We start from the raw sequence: 20,789 nt of genomic DNA, 5'->3' as shown, positions 1-20,789 counted from the left end.
TCATCAGAAGTAACCCCTGGCGCCAAGCTCTACGCCAATCGAGCTTTGACTTAGAACCCGTAAACTGCTACTTCTCGTGTTGTGCCGACGCCATACAACTACGCTGGAGTGTCCTCTCCAGTGGAGCTATGAAGCCTGAGCATGGTGGTATGGAGAATCAGCTGTTGTCCATGCAGCAGATCCCCCCTCTCCACGCAGCTGGTGATATTGTGATGTAAACAATATGCGGTGATATTGTGATGTAAACATGCTAATTAAATGCAAGCGTTGAACCAAACGCTATTGTTGTTCATGTTTGTCATAATGGGAGCATAGTTTTAACGAGTTAGGTATTTACATTTTCAAGGAAAATAAAAACATCATTACTGGTGCATTGATATAATATTCTAATGCAATAATGCTTACACAAACAATAATATACTGAAGAGAAAAGGGATAGGTTACTGTTGTAAATGTTTACAGCAACTCGTTAATGTTCAACTCGTGTTATCGATCAAATTATGCACATTTGAATAAAGTAGAAATAATAAGAAAACAGAAGAAAATTTAATATATTTATTGACTTTTCAAACAAATGTTGAAGGTGTCCCAAGACTTATACTACATGAAAACATTTGCTATAATTATGTGTCCCAACATTTGTAAGTTGTCAAAAATTACTTTTTAAAACAATTTAGGGTGTCCCAAGACTTAGAGTGTCCCAAGATATACAGTAGGTGGTGTATGTACTATTTTACTGCCACTTTGCTTTAACTGATTCAAATTTATAGACAGAAAACAGGATGTATATATCAAGACATTTATAAAAATAATTTGTTTTAGATATTGAAGCAGTGCTAATGAAATTTGCCATTAGGGGGCTTATGAATCCATTGTAAATTCAACACTGAAGATCTTGCTTCCAGAAAGAGAAAGAGAAAAGAGATGGAGAAACTGAGGAAAAGGAAAACACTTAAAGAAGCAGGAAATGAAGTTGTAAAGAAGGAAAAAGCAAAGGTGACATCAACCGATAAATGCTCCTCCGCTTGCATTTAGCCAGTTTTCCAGCCAAGTCACACAGTCTGCAGTGATTCATGTGAAGAGACACCATACACTCAAAGAACAAAGAGGGTCATGCAACAGGACATAAAGATAAGACTTCATATCCAAAGAGATAAATATTACCAGGTTTGCTTTAACTACTCCCCTTTTATCTATTTAAAAGCATTTCGAAAACCCATTTTGAAATTGAATGCATAATGCAATCACTCCCAGCAAAAATAAACACAAGCTAAAATTGGCCTGATTATGTATGTATTCTTAATTACTGCTGCTATTTTCTGTAGAATTGCAGAAGCATCATGGTTTATTTATGCAGCAGTCCAAAACAAGGCCCTCTCAAGCACTTTAAAGAATTGTACTGACAACTCTTAAAATGTAGCCAGCAACTACTGATCACCTTAATTTTAAGCATGCTTTTACAGATGGGAGCTTGAAAAATTTGTAACACACCAAACATACTGATAATTTATTTGCAGTTTATGCACAACTTGATGATCTTCAGTTATTTTAGGTAGATATTATGTATTTTGCAATGGGCTTTGTCTGATAATGACCATTAAGGAGGAATTTTGTTTTGGCAAGCTGAAGTAATGTCAAGTTATAAGGCTTTGTCATTCGACAACACTTGTATAGGGGTGTTGTACATGTACCTTGAATTGAGAGTCAGACAGGGAATGATGCAAGAGACTATTATTAGCCTCTTTACTTGCTGTCATCATGAGACTTGATGGGGGATCACAGTGATGGACGTGATCAGAACTTTTCCTATGAGTTGGTATTGGCAGCTGAATTCAAAGAGCCATCCCGAAGAAAATAATCTTACGTAACATTGCATGATCATGTAGAGTACCTGTTGATCAGTCACTTCTCTGGCTTTTCAAAGATACATACAATGGATTTAGAGTCTTGGCATCAAACTTCTTTTGGGTTTGTGCTGGCCCGCAAAAACCCAGTCACCACCCATATATGCCTACATAGTGGTTTGTGCCCTTAGATTGTTTATGCCTTGGGCTAGGGTATGGCGTTTTCCCTCCTGATCAGATACTCATATGCTATACTAATAATATAAAGGTAGTGCCCTTTTATATACATTTCTATTACAGTTTAAATAGGAAAAATAAGAAAACTTTCTTCATGCTGGGATCAGCCTAGCTCAATTTCACTAATCTGGGATCAACCCAGACTACATTTTTATGCAGGGATCAGCCTAGCATAGATTTAGTTAAGATGGGATCAGCCCAGAATACACTAATATGCTGGGAACAGCCTAGCACTTAGTCTACTTAAGCTGGGATCATCCCATAATAAACTTGAATTATGGGATCAGCCTAGCACAGTGTGCAGAAGCTGGGGTCAGCCCAAAATTGACTTTAATGCTGGGATCAGCTTAGCCATTTCAGGATGGACCCTGTGTTGGCTATTTTGGATGTCTGAGCAGCACCAATTCCATTTAGGGCCAACAAACATCATATGAAGTCTTCTAGTTGAAAATCTCATGTTGATATAACAATCCATTCAGGAGGAGTAGCAATAAAGAATTTCTTAACATGGCAGCAGTGGCAGCCATACTGAATGTGTGAACATCATTTTTATTTAAGACCAATTAGACATCACGGTAAACAGTCTTCTGGTGAAAATAACATGCCAGTATTACATGTTGTTCAAATGCAGCAGACCTGTCAACCCTGACGAGACTGTCCCAGTAAGCCAGTTGTTTTTTTTGTGTAAGTTTGAAAGTTTTCAGTAAAGTATAACAAAATATCATAAACTGCTATAATAATTGTAAAAATGGAAAATGTATTTGAAAGTTTGGTATTGGAAACATGCAGTGACGATAAACATTTTGTTCAACTGAAAAGTTTATAAAGTACATGAAGAAATTACCACTTAGTATAATTGCACAACTTCAGTTCCAAACCCAATGCAGTTCAATGACTTGTTGCTATCTCTCAATTTGACCGAATTCTTGGAAAAATTTTCTTTTTCACATCATGACAGCAATCATATCTCCAGCCACAAGACACACTCAAATTGACACACGATGTCCAATAAATGTAATTGTGTCCCTTCCTACTTTTATTCACAACAATCGGAATATTTCTTTTCATTCTTCTGTGCAGATTATTACCACGTTTTAAAAGGCTTATTTTTTCTTTCGTCTTCAACATGCATCACTTCCTGGATGCCCTTTTTTTAAATTTTTTTATAATCAACAGGTTGATCATGCAGATTCTTTGCATTAAAAAAAATATGTGCATTTTAAAGTGTCTGATGTACTGCTGTAAGGTTAGTCTGGTTCCTTGAATAATTCCACTAATTCAAATATGAAACCCAGATCCAAATCAAACACGAATATGATCAATTATCTTGATTTTTTAGCAACAATCAATTTTCCATAGTTTTTGCTTTTATTCTGCAAGTCTGTATTTTAAGAGTCATTTTCGTTAGACTTAGGGCAAAATAATAAGGGTTGGCAGGTCTAAATGGAGTAGCAACACACCTCTAAGGTGTACAACTGGGTCGAAAAACAGAGACTATAAGAGATAGTGTAATTTACCAAGGGAAATAAAAAAATATTCAAAAGGAAGTACCATCCCAACCTGACCTTGCGTTATAAGCAGATTTTCAAGATATTTGGGCGTGAACTATGGAGAGAGTGGTGTATCGCAATTTTTAAGATGGCTGATGTGGTGGTCATATTGGACATCAATTCAGCAACATCTTCATTAGGACTAACTAGACATCATAAGCCTTTCTGTGAAAACACCATGTTGATATGACCATCCATTTAGAAGGAGTATCTATAACAGGATTTTCAAGATGGCCTCTGTGTTCCATCCTTTTGTGGGGATGAGTGCATGGTAGGGGTATAATGGTTAGTGAGTGCAGACAAGGTGTCCTGCCGTAACCCATAAACCTGGCTTTGAATCTTGGTAGGAAACACATTTTTAAAAATTCTCTGAACTGTATGATAATATTCTTCCTTAATATATAATAATTTCACTTTATCATGCATCCCCATGAAAGATTCTGTCATTGCACTTTAGTCTCTGGCTGGTATATATTTCTGCCTAACTATATTAATTTCTATATTCCTTGACATCTATCACTGGAATCTGGAGTGATTGCATATTAGATGTGAGCTAAATGCTGGGTCGTCATGTAGGTGCATCTGCTATGCACAAATGCTTTTACCAGTGACTATGTTCCATCCTTTATAAGGGATGTCAAGGAGGCCAAAGGGGTATAAGGGTTGGTGCAGACCCGAGTTAATAGTCTTGGTAGGGAATGAATAAATACTACAGTACCATTTTTGGAATACTCACCACATTAACATTATGGTTAGCAGTGTTTCCCTTATAGTATGCTGGATTTTTCTTCATATGTCTCGTCAGGGCAGATTCCCATTCAGGAGTTCTCAAAGCATTAAGAACGTAACTGTCTCCAAATGCATGTAAACCTTTGAATGCCACCGTGCAAATAGGGTCCTGATAAGTTAAAATCGAGGGTTTAAAGTATAAACTTTGGATTAAATCTTTTAAAAATTATTCCAGTAAGAAAAAGGCAATGCTTTATGGAGAAATCACTTCAAGTACAAAAAAACACCAAAAATAACAAGAGTTGCTAGTAAGCATCAATGGTTCAGAACAAGACTACATAACTACATTTTCCCCAACTTTACAGAAGAAAAAACTTTTTTGTTTTCTTTACACAATAAATGCATGATCCACAACATTCAGAGAAATACTGAATCTTAGAAAATTATTGAAATCTTCCTTAAAGAAAAATTAGAATATGATCAAGTTGAGTCTTGCATAAAGAAATCTTATCATCTGGCCCAATTAGTAAAGTTTTGTAAAACTGTTGTAACAGTAACTATAGATAAAACATTTTTGCAATAAGAATATACCTTTATTTTGTTCAGATTTTATGCAAAGTGATTAAATTTGGATGTCGGCAATCATTTGAATCAAATTACACTGAATATTTTAAAGTACATGTAATAATAAGGTATCTAACTTGAAAGAGTGCAAGGCTTTAATAATTTGCGGTTTCTAATATCAAAGTCGGTTCATTTAGAAACAAATTGAGAAAAAAATTTAACAGAAGAGGAGCATACAAAATATAAATATCACGTGTTCAGTCTTTCCAGCATCCCTTTTAGAACAAGTAGGGATAAAGTAGGGTTAAAACAAAAAACAGCTGGGAAAATATAGGAGCTATATTTGAAAAAAGGAATAAAAGTATGGGGCAACATGCAGAAATGTATGAATTAAAATAGTATGAAATTTACACAAATTACTTAAACAAATAAAACCTTTATTTGACTTATGTTGATAAACATGAATGAAAGTGTGCCTCTATTTTCTTAAACAGCCAACTTTACCATACAAAATTTTCCAAGGCGGATTTCAGACGTTTTTTTTTAAAAGCACTTTCTGCCTAAACCATAACTGGTTATATTAAGGGAGCTTAGGTTAATTTCGAGCAGAATTCAGGTGGATTCAGGGCGGAATTTTAGGCAAAATATGCAAATTAGTTGTCATAAAATTAAGCTTGAAGAAAAAGAATCCATTTAAGATGTCCGTCTGAAAAAATCCGCCTGAAATCAGGTCAGAAATTTTCCAGGCAGACTTGAGGCAGATTTCAGATGTTTTTTTTTAAAAGCGTTTTCTGCCTAAATCATAAACTGAAAGAAGTTTAGGCAAATTTCAAGCAGACTTTAAGTGGATTTCTGGCCGAATTTTAGGCCAAATATGCAAATTAGTTGTCCCAAGATTCTGCTTTGGACACCTCTACTCCATTCGCATGGAAGTGCCTTCTGACGTCTCTACTCCATTCGCATGGAAGTGCCTTTTGATGGCTGATGACCGCGTGACCAACCATAGCTGCCATTTCTCATACTTGAAATTTACAAGTTTTTCGTCTGCGTCTACATCACTAAGTCATCTGAATTTTATAATTTATAAAAACTAATTGCTGCATAGATCAATATCAGAGCCTTTACTTAAGTTATTTAAGCTTTCATAGTTGTGATTCTGATCGTGAAAACTTCGTACGTACTGAATAAAATCCGCGACTGCCATTTTGGAGAGTGGAGGTTACGACCCAGTTACTTTAAATAGTAGATATAGACCAGAGCATAAACAGTGACCATGTGATCTGACATAATCGTCATTCGCAGAAATGAATGTAGTATCTAATGGGGGTTTTCCCCGAAGGTGGCACTATGAAAATCCAACTTAAAATGGCTGATGTTTACAGCAGGCATTAAAAAGCGCTTCCATGTGAATGGAATAAAGGCATCAAAAGGCACTTCCATGCGAATGGATTAGAGGCATCCAAAGACGCTTGCATGAGATAAAGGGTTAAACAATGATTCACTGTGCAAGTACCAACTTTTTACCAATCAGAAAGCTTGTACAGCAATCAACTATTAAATAATATACGGAACAAATACTTATTCAAAGGATCATTGTGGAATGGGACCGGACAGAGCATTTATAAAAAAAAGTGGTTTCAGAGGCAATATGACAAAAGGTCTATATCGAGAATAATCAGATTCAGGTCAGGAGCAGGTAAGTATTGCATAATTAAAATTAGTTTTATCCCCCAAAACGACATTTTAATAGCGGCAATTATTTAACCTGTCAATACTGCATAACTGAATTAGTTAGGTGAGCAGGCTGATGCTCTCGTCAAACTTATCAGAAACAGAGAAACTGAGTTGTGCTGGCCCCAATGAGAAAGAAAATCATCAAATGTGTTGCAGTGTTACCTCACTAATGGATGAGAGCAGCCCTCTGCTGCAGCAATCAGCTTCCAAAATGGGAGGGCACAACCCATGGTTGCTGTGCTCCACCTCCCTAATGGAAGTGTGTAACCTGCTGTTACAGTGTTCTACATCCCTAAGAGAAGGGTACAACCCGCTGTTGCCGTGCTCAATCTCCCTAATGGGGCAGCATGTGCAATTTGGATTTTTTAACATAGCTTTTAAATAAATTCAGTCATATCGCTACGATGTCTGCAGCGTGACAGTTTATAATGATGTCTAGCACTAGGGCATCATGCCACAGACATGTGTCATGATGTCCCACCCAGTCACATTATCCTGATACCAGGCCGACCAGTCCTAACACTAACCTCTTAATGCTGACTGCCAAGCGAGGCAGCTGTTAGTACCATTTTTGTAAGCCTTTGGTATGGCTCAGCAGGGGATCAAACCCACGACCTCCCACATCCAAAACGGACGCTCTAACAACTAGGCCACCAGAACGGTCAATGGGACAGTGCATTCTGCTCTAAACCAGAGACAGCCAGTGTCAACAAAGAAGGCATGAATCTCACTTCATCTTGCAGAAGCTAGAACGAGTAGGAACACAGTCTGAGTGTGAGGTTTTGAAAGGAAGCTTCACTCAGCGGAGCACAAGGGGCTTGGTTAATGACCATAAATCACAAGAAAGATTTCATCTATGCATAAGAGGGTGAGAGACAGGTCTCTGGTGCTGAAAATATTTATTTAGATTGGCAAGGTGCAAATCGGAAATGATTCCATGCCCTGAGATAATTTAAGTGTGTTGGAGACGGCAGCTTGATAGCCCTTGATTGTCGATACTGAACATCTTTCGGTCTTAAAAAAGAACCCAAAAAAATCAACAATGGAAATGTACATCATCTCCCTAAATGGGGAAGTCAATTGACTTCTTGAATGCCTAAACCCTCCTTTTGGAGGAGCTTCACCAGATAGAACACAAGGTAGCTTCAGAAGCCCTTTAAGTTATAAAAGGAAAAAGGATATGATAAGGTTTCTTTTAAAATGGAACAGACAGCTGCAACAGAGAGGCTAAGTGAAAACTGCATAAAACCACTTATTTGGGGTAAGTTGCTACAGGCATAATTTCTCTGGTGATCATTTTGGCAGATATCTACATAGTATTGCAGGTAATATCTACTTCCTGCACATGACCATGTGACATCCAGTGTGGCGTGCAAAAGGTCATACTGACTTTTCTTTTTTTCCACTCTGTGCGAGGAGGTATTCATACCAAATGGATAGTAACTTTTCAGCACATGACAAATGGTTAGCTACGCAAGAGCGGCTGGACAAGTAATTGCTGCTATTAAACTAGAAGGCACAAGAACTCACCTGACGACACAGTGGATGTTCATTAGCAAAGGGTATTTGCCATACAATGTCTCCAGCAGTTCCCCACTGATAGCCATGCATTGGTGCTATTCCATATCTAAAAATATAAAGTTAGGTCATTAAAAGCTTACTTCTTTTCAATGATTTTCAGTTTTCTCATCTCTTAAACAATTTTCTCAACAGTACAGAACCTATTAACCTGAACATAACAATTGGCATGTTTAAGTTGCAAGTTCTGCATATATTTCAACCGTGAAGATGGATAATCAACTCTTTCTCCCAACAATATACACGTGACTTGCCTCTGCAGCAACTGCTAAATCCACTTGTTCAGAAAAACACTTAATTTCCACTGTGGATATACCTGCTTGCTGGTTAAGCACACTAGATATCAGAGAAGACAGATCCTCTCTGTTATGTTAATGTCAACAGTGATATCTTTTGTCAATAATTGGTGGTAAAAAGGACATTTAAAATGAACAAAGATATGATGATTCTTGCCTTGAAAGATATCATATACTAAATATGGTTACTAATAGGAAGTTTTTCTGGAATCTGTTCAATGTAATAAGTAATACATGTGATAGTTATTGATGATGGGTTCTGCTAGTGATCCACAATTGGAATAATCAGATTTTTCAAAGGATGAAATTCATAACATTGGTTTTAATTTTGTTTGAAGTGATACTGAATTATCATCATTGTCCAGTCAATTGGGCATAGAGACAGAATCAGACAGTGGAGACTGTACATGTGGACAAAACAGCCACATGCCCCATACATCATGGAGCATTATCACAATGGATTTTTTGGACTATAAGGCTTACTGCAGAGATGCTGCCAGGATTATATCTAAAAGAGGAAGCTCTGCCTTGTTACAAACATAAGGGGGAGTAGAACAAAAGGAGGGCGAGGAGGAAATGGCCATATTTCAATATTTAGCTAGCATTTCAATATCCATCTCTCTTTCTTCATGCTCAACTCTTGTTAGAGCCGTATTAAAATCAAATTTTTTTAAAGATGTTGCCTAAGTATTAATCTGTCAATTTTTTTCAGAGCTTCATCTATTCCTTACCTGTGTATCAATATTGTATTTGCTCGACAGAACCCCCTTTCACAGTCGGCTGTTTGAGGGGAATATACTATGCCATTCCATAATGCTGTATTAGGGTTGTAAATTTATTAATGCCATGGTCTGCTTGTGCATACAGACATATTTAGTTCAAATAATTATCTTTATCACCTTATTTCACTTTTAGATTCTTATTTATTAAATTTATTTTAACCCTTAAGCCCCCACCTCCCAATATGTCTGATTCCTATTGGACTGTTTATAAAATTAGGGTAGATCAAGTAAGGATCATTTTCTTTTTTTTTAAATATTACATATTTATTACAATGATTAGTATGTAAGAATTGTACTTCCATAAGCATTTCATGCACATGTGAAACCAGCTCAATTAGATGTACAAATCGATTCTGGGAACTTTGTTTTTTACTGGGGGGTGGGGGTGTTAGGGTCAGTTACAAAAAACAGGCATAGTCAGCTGACACATCATTTGTGTGGGCCTTATGGAGTTCTATGGTTTTGTAGCAAAAGATCTTACATTTTTTGAGGAAATAAAGGAAAACTGCCGTGTATATTTAATCTGTTGGTAGTTAAATTCAGTTTCTTATTCTGCCCTTTCTGTATTTAATTTAAAAATACCACTGAGATGTGTGGGTGGGTGTGACCGGAACACCATTTTTGTCCATTAAGAATGTACATCTGATACATATTTAACACTATTTTCAGGATCAAAGTCACTCACTGGTATCTTTATAAACACTTTCTCACATCCAATTATCCATATAATGTATAACCTTAAAAATCAACTGCCTTAATCACTATCATCAGCCAGTATCGATTGATATACACTGCTAAACAGTTACTCAATTTTCACTGCCTGTCAATCAATCACTAAAAATGCCAACCTTGGTACTGCATTACCAGCCTGCTCATAATAACTCGGGAAATAAAATAAACAACCAGGTTCCCATAAAAAAAACAACAACAGAATCCCCAAGTTCAGACTGAGACACAGAATAACAATTACAGTTGGAGGCTTGTGTTGTGTGTACATCTATTCATCATCACAGGGGCTCATATGGTTGCTTACAATTTAATTGTCATACATACACTATATAATAATACAATAATACAATCCTTTCTAGAATGACCTATTTAAGAATCAATGATGATATTTCAAAATAGACTGTCCTAACTTTGTGCCCGTCCATGGTTCGAGTGCCATTTTTCTCATGAATTAAACACACTTGTTCTGAGATCCAGATGACATTAACTGAGTCAATACCTTTCACCAATGGCAACAGTAAGTACTGATTAAGAAATATTCAATGAAATAACAATTTGAATATGTACTACAATTCAATCAAAAGAAAGCACAATAGAAATGTTCAGTTTAACGAATGCCATTTTTGCCTCAAGTTTGTTTTGCCTTGGAGTGAGTGTTAGCTGTTCAAGTCAGAGCCGCTGGTCACATTTGTTTAATGGACTTTTTTATTAGCAGGAAATCCAAGACATTTTTTGTTACAGAAAGGCAACAAAAATACTTGGTTACCTTAACATGCACTTCTTATACCATGCTAGAAGAAAATGAACAAAATGAACAACTATACAGAATGAAATTTTTCTCTGAAATATTTAAATATAAGGGGAAAATTTCTTTGTTTTTTTAATAACATTGGAGAAAAAATCTAGTAAAAATTCAGCACATGTGTAAATGTAATTTTGCATCAATCTTACATGAAACAGTTGAATGAGAAGCCAATTTTCCTAGATCCATTTTCTTTTGATACTACATATGCAGCTGACCAATCTAAATTAAAAATAAATGGCATCAGATATCATTAAAAAAACAAAAACAAACAGATGCATTGATGTGACTGATGGACATTACATGACTGAAAAATGTTAGAGAAGGAATTCTGTTAAGCTTAAAAACATGTTGTACTTGACCGTCATTAAGGGATGAACCATAGCAGGTCAAGGATAATACAACATACTTGACCATCATTAAGGGATGAACCATAGCAGGTCGAGGATAATACAACATACTTGACCGTCATTAATGGATGAACCATAGCAGGTCGAGGATAATATAACAATCATCATTTGTGGACTTTATGTCTATTTGCAAAAGTTAATGTAGAAGTGTAGACTAGTTAAAGAGAGTGTTATACATAAATAATTTATCAATTTCTTTGTGTCTATACTCCTGTACTAACTACTAATCAACATGAATTTAGCTGACCTAGGTAAGTAGCAAAATTAAATACACGTTTTTCATAGTTTTCTGAAATTTTGGCATGAATATATAAATTGCTTTTTTATGATCAGATTATGCTATTTTGCCACTTATATTAGTAATTAGGTTTATACCTCTCTTGTGGGTTGGCATGTGTCAACCTACAACAAAGCAGTTCAGGTTCACATTTAATACAATTTCCCTTTGATCAGCCATCCAGGTAAGCGATCGTTAGGACAGATGGGCACCCAGTAGAAATTTCCCAAAATTTTGACACCTCCATCAATCACCTGTTTTGTGTTGCTAATGCCTAGATTCCTGCCTGAAGTCATTAATGGCTTTCTATTTCAGCCAAAAGTCCCAAGCATCACCATGCTGACTATTTTATCCACAATAGCCACCAAGTACAGTTTACTAATTGTATTGAGACTGCTTTGTGCTGCCACAAGAATTTCTGAATAAACAGGTATTCATGAATGCAGTCATTATAAAATTATTTTATCAGCACCAGTCACAGCACATCCTCCTCACTGAGCAGCACACAAAACACGACACAACACCAACATACCTTGGTGTGAACAGGACAAATCACTGGCATTCTACAACCCTGAAAAAAATGGCAGCAAACTGAGTACTCAAGACTTCAACATTGGCCTTCTGTTATTCAACAGCTGAGTACTGTGCTTCTGACTGGGCTCAATCATCCTATACCAAGCTAACTGATGTACAGCTCAACACAATGTGCATAATCTACGTTCTACCTGATTACCATGGCTGCTGGTACTCAGCAGTAAGAAACTTCCACTGTACATAGACATCACCACACATCCAGCAGTCTGCTTGGCTTTGAGACATCCAATCTGGTTGGGTCTGTTGACGGAGGATATGACAGCTGTTTCGACATGGAGTGATGAATGGTCTTCAAAGCTGAGCCATCTGTCTGCCCTCCTGGCTTCAACCTTCCACGACACATGTGCACCAAGCTGAACTGTTTCTGGACAGGACAGATTAGCTGTGTAGTCAACCTTGTCTGATGGGACCAGACCACTGACTCTTCCTGGAGCTGTGGTGCTCTACATACCATGTCTCACATTGTGAACAACTGTCCACTGACATTGTTCCTTGGTGGACTGCAGGCTCTGCACCTTGCTGATGATGATGCTATTAAATGGCAGAGCATTGAAAGCACACGATAAATAATAATACAACTTCAGTTGCTACTGGTATGGTTCCAACCATTTCAATTTGTATTCCAGTAACAGACTGCCATTGTGGTTTCCCGTCACAACTAGGCCAATGGTTGTTGCCAAAGAAAGTCTGCTAAAGCATCTGAAACCACTTTTCACAAGCAGCTTAGTGTCATAGATGTTACTCCAATTCTTTTTCAAGTCAATAAGTTTGAGGGTCTATCATAGTTATCTGATTAACAATGTAATTGTGAAGTTTAATTGATTAACATCACATGTTGGCTTTCTTCAAGTACAACATGCACACATACTACAAAGCAATTATTCCTTTTTTACTGATACAAATGTCACACAATCAGAGAAAATATATTTCAGGAGAATATTTAAATTTCCAGCGATTGTGCATTCTTGGAGCCTGGCATTACATTTATATAAAACCACACTGATTATACTATTAAATAGATTTTTATATGAATGTCCTCATCTGCTCTAAATAACTGCTACACTGACTCACAACTCGACAGTATACTATTAAATACCATTAAATATCACTCCGGGAACCAGACTATCAATAAAACAAAAAGTTCTGACAAAATAGACATGTTTTCACATACACGTGATGGTTGTTGAAACCAGTTTAAACAATCTTACACATGCTGGACATTTTTAAAATAAATGTTATTTATTCAGAATAATAAACAACTTCATTAGAAAAAGCATGTCATTAACAATTAATATTGACATGATTGTAAAATGAGGATTCAGTTATTAAACAGCCCAGTTTCCTATACCCCCCTCAGGTTTTCTCTATGCCTAAGTGTATTTTTTCAATTTTTAGAGCTCCTTCGCAAACTCGTGCCTTCGCTTATAGTGCTGTCTACGTGACCCCATTGTGTGCAAGTTATCAAGGGAGAGGTGTAATAGCAAGTTAATAGCCTAATAGCCCTTTTCTACTGGATACAATTTAAATCGTTCTTTACCTTTTCATACAGGATATAATTCTGGTCATATATTCACTAATTGTTTTTTGCCTTTTCAAATAATTGTGCATTAAACCAATATAATACATCATTACTTTGTGTCGATTCTTTCAGAAAAAAAAGGAAATAAATGAGGAAGGTACACAAAAGCTATATCATGCAGTGACAGCAAAATTAAAATAACAAAAGAAATGCATAAATATTTGATTAAAAATGTTTTAAAATACAGACATCAAAATGGCTGACAATTAGTTAAAAATACAGAAAATATCACAAGGACAAGTGTCATTTTAGGCAGTGGGATCAATATTTTTACTTCTTCAAAATGAACTGAGTTGATAAAAGGTGGATATTTGAAAATTAAATTTCAAACATGAGTATTAATGAGCCGAGATCAACTGGGCAAACTGTAATGAAGTAACAATTGATGAGAGTGTTGTGGATGCCAACATTAATATGGACAATTTTGTGGGAGGAATTGATGTTTTAGCAGTGTTGATTGTGATCTTGACTTTGACAAAAGAAGCAAAGATGATGATATAAGGTTAGCAGAAAATATCATTTAGAAACTAAATTTTAATATTCATTGATAAAAATGGCAGACAGTACTGAAGAGGCAAGTAATGGCAGTGATTTGAATGCCAATTTTGATGAAAATGTATGCAGTTTGGGGGGGGGGGTAAATTTATATTTTGGGTATCTTGATTTTGATTACATTATAAGGAACTGAGTGGATGGCAGTTAGCTAATCGATATTTATTGACTCAGAAATTGATAGGTGTTTAATGTAATTAAATGATGTTTACACAAAGGATGAAGTCCAGCTAGGGCCCGTGATGTGGGTCAGCTCAAGGTCAGTTCAGTGGACATCCACATTAAGTTGGAGTAGTGATCAGCCAATGAGAGACAAGAGTCTGCTGTGCTGAGGTAGCTGATAGCAGTCATTCACTTTACAAGTGATCAGCATCGAGACTGGTCTATTTTTGTTTTCATATTATATTCTATTCTGAGTTGTTTGCTATTGGAACTTGACAGTCTGCCAGGACTCATTTATTGCCTATACTAGATATATGTTGATATAGTTTTGAATTTCGAGGTGTGATGCTAACATCTGGATTCTTCTGATTTACATTATGACAATTTGCCTGATTCTTTTAACTGGTTGTCATGTAGCACCATCTGCTTCACAACCCCTTTTGTTCTGCTGGCCAATTGCCTTTTTTATAAAAAAAATTGTTTTGCTTCATGTTAATCACCCCATTGTTTGGTGGGCAATTGCTGACTTCTTGTATATCATGGATAAATCACACCAGCTTTCGTCTTCTCGTGGGTACCGCGGTTGTAGAGCAGCAAAAAACAGACAACACTGGGATGCTCAGTCACCAAAAAAATTGGTCGGTGGGAAAACTTATGTGAAATTAACATTATTGTGCCGGCTTCTTTAAAGAAGGCTCAACTTGTGCAGATTTATGAGGAAAATTTGAAACTAATTCAAGATGGTGGCCAAGTACGAGATGTTAAGCCGCTGGATTATGACCCCCCCCGGAAGGGAGGGTTTGCAGCAGCTTGGGATGACATCAGTACCCACACATTTGCCCACTTACCCGGACAAGACTGGGCTTAGTATTTCTGCCAGTAGCAAGCCTGTGGCAATCTACCAATGCAGCTAATCCCTTACATTCATCCTTGCACCTGGCATCGAGAACTAGTCAATGTAGTGCACAGCCGCGAGCAATAGGAATACCTTGTTCTATGTCCATGGTAGGTGGTGCTCCTAGAACCACAGAGAATAATCAACCACAGTCTGTACCCACACCACAGTGATGTCAGCCACAGAAACCAGGTCTGGTAACGCTGTGGCTGTCACCGATTTTTCTGACCATGGCGTGCATATCTCTACCCTTCCGGATATTGACCCCGTCAGCTTACAACTGTGAAAGGAGATTATTGCAGGTAAATACATAAATTTATCTTTACTTCTAATGCCACATGAATCTGAAGAGCAAACATCCATTCAGTCAGGTCAGTGGGGTATGAAGTTGGTGGGAAAGCTTCCAGGTCAAATTTTACACAAGTCTGCGATAATAGGCTTTCCGATAACTTGTCTGTTAGCGAGTTCATACTGGCATTTAGTCGGTACAAGGTGATTATGTGCGATGTCTTCACTTCCAGAGCTCAAGAATTGGATCTCTATCAGAAAGAGATGATAAAAATGCACGCCCTTACAAAAGGAAGCCCAGCTTTTTATGAGTACCACAAAGAATTTGCGTGAAAAGCAGCCATTTACTGCAGCTTTATGAATATAAAAGTAGATTGGAGTAGAATCGACCCCAAGCTCCAAACATGTCTTATCTGCTTACAAGGTTGTTCCACATCAGCACTGCCAGAGTTTTGCTCATGATTCAGACTTCTGTCACCTTGCTCCACAGACAGCAATTAGTCAACCAAAACAAGGCCCATCAGTGAATAGACAGATTACAGTAGATAGACAAAGCCAGAGAAGGATATTACACTTAGGGAAAGAAATATGTAATAATTTCAATGGAACAAACGGCTGTTTCCGAGCAAATTGTAGTAATGCGCACGTGTGCTTGACTTGCAAAAAAACTCATTCACAGCTCAAGTGCGACCTGATGACTAAAAAGGTACTGCCACCTACAAAACCGCAATGACTTAATCAGGATATAGTGGTAACATTTCGGACAACCACACCAATCAACATCACTAGATTGCAAGAAGAATTGCAACACCATCCTGATAAAGAATTTGTGGATTATCTTATAAATGGTCTCTGCTATGGTTTTCATAAATAACTTTCTCATCAGCCTTCTTATTCATTTGTGTGTAAAAATTTGATATCTGCGACATCACAACCTGATATGGTTGACGTATTACTTGAGTACGAGCTCTCCAAGAATTACCTAATAGACCCTTTTGAAAGTCCACCATTTCCTGCATTCTGGATTAGCCCCCTGGTCGTAGTACAAAGCAAATATTCTGGCAAGTACAGACTTATAGTAGATTTGTCGGCACCTCACAGTTCACTTGAGCATGAAAGTATCAATGCCTTAATCAGCAAAGAGGATTTTTCTCTCTCCTACGTAAAAATAGATGATGATATTCACATTTTGGTGCAGTTAGGAATGGGTGCTAATATGTGTAAGACAGATATTACAGATGCATTCAAGCTAATTCCCATACTCCCAACATTGTGGCCTCTGTATGGTGTCATGTGGAGGAAACAATATTATTTCTACACCAAGTTAGTGTTTGGTAATAAAAGTAGTCCTAAGATTTTCGATACACTATCCGGAGCAATTTCGCGAATAGCTCAACATAATTATGGTATAACACATTTTTTTGCATTTACTGGATGATTTTTTGTCCGTTAATGAGCCTGGTTTTCCAGCTGAAAGAACAATGGCATTAATCACACTGATTTTCAATAAATTATCTATTCCAATTGCTTCCCACAAGACTTTAGGACCATCACCAGTCATGGAATACTTGGGTATAATTCTAGACTGAGAACAAATGGAATCTATATTGCCACAAGATAAGGTGAGCAGATTAGCTGCACTGCTAAAAACATTCCAGCAAAGGATATTTTGTACGAAGAGGGAATTGCTGAGTCTGTTGGGCCATATACATTATGCATGTCAAGTGATGGCCCCTGGTCAATCTTTCACATCATATCTAATATCCTTGTCAACAACCACCACTGAATTATCTTGCAAAAATAAATAGCGAATATAGACTGGATCTAAAGATGTAGAGTGATTTTATGGCTCAATGGAATGGAGTTTCTTTTTTCTTGGATTCTAATATTACTGTTGCTACAGATTTTGAGTTCTTTACTTTTGCAGCATCAACTCTCGGATTTGGGTTTTTTTTCCAAAGCAGATGGTTCCAAGGATCGTGACCAGATAATCTGGATGTATTAGGCACAGACAAGTTGTCTATGGCCCTGATGGAAATTTACCCCATTGTAGTTGCAGCCCATATATGGGGCCATATGTGGTAGAGAAAACAAATGTTGTTCCATTGTGACAATATCAGTACAGTCGAGATAATTATAAAGCGTCGTTCTAAGTCTCCCATGATAATGAAATTGTTCGGGTGTTTAACTTGGATATCAGCACAATATTGTTGTGAAATTCAATCTGAATATGTCCCAGGGAAAGATAATCTTATTGCAGATGCTCTCTCGTTTTCAGATGGAAAAATTCTGGCATCTGGCTCCAACTGCAGAAAAAACTCCTCACCCCATGCCCAGTCTTAGAGGAACCGATTTTCTACTAAACAAAACTGTGGACAGATTACTACAAGCAGCACATAGCCCACGGATGCAATCAGTCTATTTATCGGGTTCGAAAACCTTCAGTCATTTTTTGGTCATGTTGGGTCGCTGGGATCATAGGTGTAATCAACCTTCAGGACCAATTGATGAGGATGCCCTTGTTGCTTTTGTGGCATATTGCTTCAAGAGTACTGGTATTCGATATGCATCTATCAAGGGGTATTTGTGTGGTGTGAAGTATTTCTGTGTCAAACGTGGCATACATCACCCCCTTGATGGCCATTCATATTCATGCTGTCCTAGATTGTGAATGGCATTGCGGGGTGTGAAGAAATTGCAGAATAATGGACCTAACTCAAGGTTACCCATCACCTTCAATATATTGGCACGCATGTGCACCTTGCTTCAAAAAGGTTTCTTTAGTCCTTGGGTAGATGCATGCTGCTTGCTGCATCTTCATTAGCTTTCTTTGCCTTCTTACATTGTAGCGGGGGCCCCAAGTCGCCATCTCACCTCTGTCTGCGTGGGTTCGAGTCTCGGATTCAGCCAATGTGGGCATGTGAGAAAGCTTGCCAGTAGCTTCTCGTGGGTCGGTGGTTCTTTCCAGGGTTTTCCCAGGTTCTTCCTCCACCATTAATACTGGCTGCCATGTATAGCCTAACTTCTGCTGATAAATGGCATTAAACCCTACAACAACAACATTGTAGCAAATTTACAGTTACGTCAACTATGGATATGGAGTACTTGCATATCAGTGACTTTATTATCGCTGTGGATAATTCTAATGGGATCAAGGACCACCTTGTTAAAACGCTAGGCCGTTGGACTTCCGACTCTTATTTACGTTATATCAGGACCTTGAATGATGCCATTCTGTGAGCACAGCAGGCCATGTGTGGATCTACCCATTCATAGATGAAGTAACGCCATAGGAGCAGTTTCAACTACACCTTGCTCCGGGATAAAGTGCATCTGATGGAAGTATGTGTGTTCTAATCAAGGCTAGTTCCTGTGTGTCAGTGTATTCTTTCAGAGGTGATCATTCAGATTCTTTACATGGAGTTATTTCTGAGAAGCGAGTAAGCAGATTGTGTGTATTGTACTAAGTGTTTCATTGCGCATTGTTTTTTTTTGTTTTTTTTTTCTCTTCAGTTTTCTACGCAGTGTGTGATCATCAGATTCAGTCACTCAGTGAGGTGTGTTTCGCACCGGTAGTGTGTTCAATGTGTTCTGTGGAACAGGATCATCAAATTCATTGGCACTGGGTGGCGTTTAAGCACTGTGTTTACTAATGTTGTTTGGTGTATCTAGTTGGTTTCTAGTTCAACCAGTTTACTGAATGTGCACTGCAATCTGTTATATGCATCTGACTTAATTATTGAACTACATGAACCATATGCGTGTCTGCGGATTAGATTTTGTGGCGGTTTGTGAAATCTTTACTTTATTTATACATCAACCCCAAACGGGGAACAAGCCGTGAACATTGCAGTGTTGAACATACATGTTTAGTTGTCTTAGTTTCGTGATATATGACTTTCGTATAGATTCTTCATCACAGACTAGCTTACAACTCCACTCTAGATATAATGTGATTTTAGTCTTGGTATCACCATAACATTGTGTGCAGGCATGGATCCCGGAACAGTGATAACTTGGCACTGGTTCTTGCAGTATTATCCATTTATGATGATTCACAGTTGTATAATTCTTAGTATGGCAACAATTCATTTTCATATACATAATTGCTTATATTGATTGTGCTTTTCATGCTTATTTTAACACATTAACCCCTCGCGACGACTTTGTGGGGCAGGAGGTAGTAGCCTACTGCCGAGCTCTGTAGCGTCAATGTCATGCACGATACACTAAAGTGGGTAGTATTATAGAAAGGTAGACAGATGTAGCTCTACAATGATACCAAATAATTTGGAATATCTAGTTGCACTACAAAATACAGATAGAAAAACCTCATTTTTTGGACCCGACGTTTTTTAACCCAAAATTCGCCCATGGTCGGAATCTGATTTTTGTCCGGATTTTAGACTTTTTGGTCTCAGATCTAAGGCAAATCGGTATAAACTGCAAACAGACAGAAGAGCCTTTGCAAAAAGTAGGATAAGATGGGCATTTGGAATAAAGAGTGGTCTCCATACAAAAATAATGGCTCCGTTTAGCAAAAAAAACAAAAAAAAAAAGAAAAATGAAAAAAGAGGCCAACTTTTACCCTTCTGCTCATGTGTGGGTCAAATAGACAACGAAAATCTATGTTTCTAACACCACTAGGCACTATGTTACTGAAAGATGACCAGGGATTTGGTGTTTTCGAGCCTATTCAGAAATAGTTTTCAAAATGTGTTTCCTACTCCATTTTCAGGCAAAACTGACAAAAACCTCCAGGGGTTAATGTGTTAACAGAACTGCAGGTACTTCTTGTCCATATTTATCCATCCCCTGGGGCTCTCTGTTGCATACTACTGCAGTTCCATTCTTGGCATGCAGCGTCGTTTGGACATTCTGTCCCCAATCCACTTGACTTACAGACACAACAAGTTGTGGCGACTCTGCATTAATACAGTGGCAATTCTGCCTTAACAGTTATGTCAGTCAGTCATACTGGCGAGTCCACCTCAAAACATCTGCAATTCGGCCTGGACATCAGTCATACTGGCATTTCTGCCTCATAGATAGGGCATGTTGGCCATTTGGCCCTGACATCAGTCAGACTGGCAATTCTGCCTCATAGATAGGGCATGTTGGCCATTTGGCCCTGACATCACTCAGACTGGCAATTCTGCCTCATAGTTACTGCATGCTTCTCTACCA

The 20,789-nt window shown here is 37.6% G+C and overlaps 1 protein-coding gene across 1 annotated transcript in view; it reads right to left on the bottom strand.

The window, feature by feature from the left end:
* LOC149781478 (uncharacterized) overlaps window positions 1–20,789 on the bottom strand; it is a 430,415-nt gene that overhangs the window by 252,807 nt on the left and 156,819 nt on the right. Inside the window, exons 18-21 of the mRNA XM_089934971.1 lie at window positions 15,474–15,594; window positions 12,307–12,569; window positions 8,189–8,285; window positions 4,368–4,529 (exon numbers count right to left, since the gene is read on the bottom strand). Coding sequence (XP_089791097.1) covers window positions 4,368–4,529; window positions 8,189–8,285; window positions 12,307–12,569; window positions 15,474–15,594 — 643 coding nt within the window. The remainder of the gene's footprint in view (window positions 1–4,367; window positions 4,530–8,188; window positions 8,286–12,306; window positions 12,570–15,473; window positions 15,595–20,789) is intronic.

This window comes from Sinohyriopsis cumingii, chromosome 15 (genome assembly GCF_028554795.1).
Source record: "Sinohyriopsis cumingii isolate HCF-2022 chromosome 15, ASM2855479v2, whole genome shotgun sequence".
Taxonomy (NCBI): Eukaryota; Metazoa; Mollusca; class Bivalvia; order Unionida; family Unionidae; genus Sinohyriopsis; species Sinohyriopsis cumingii.
Note: the sequence above shows the minus strand (reverse complement) of the source record. Positions and strands in the feature narration are given on the sequence as shown.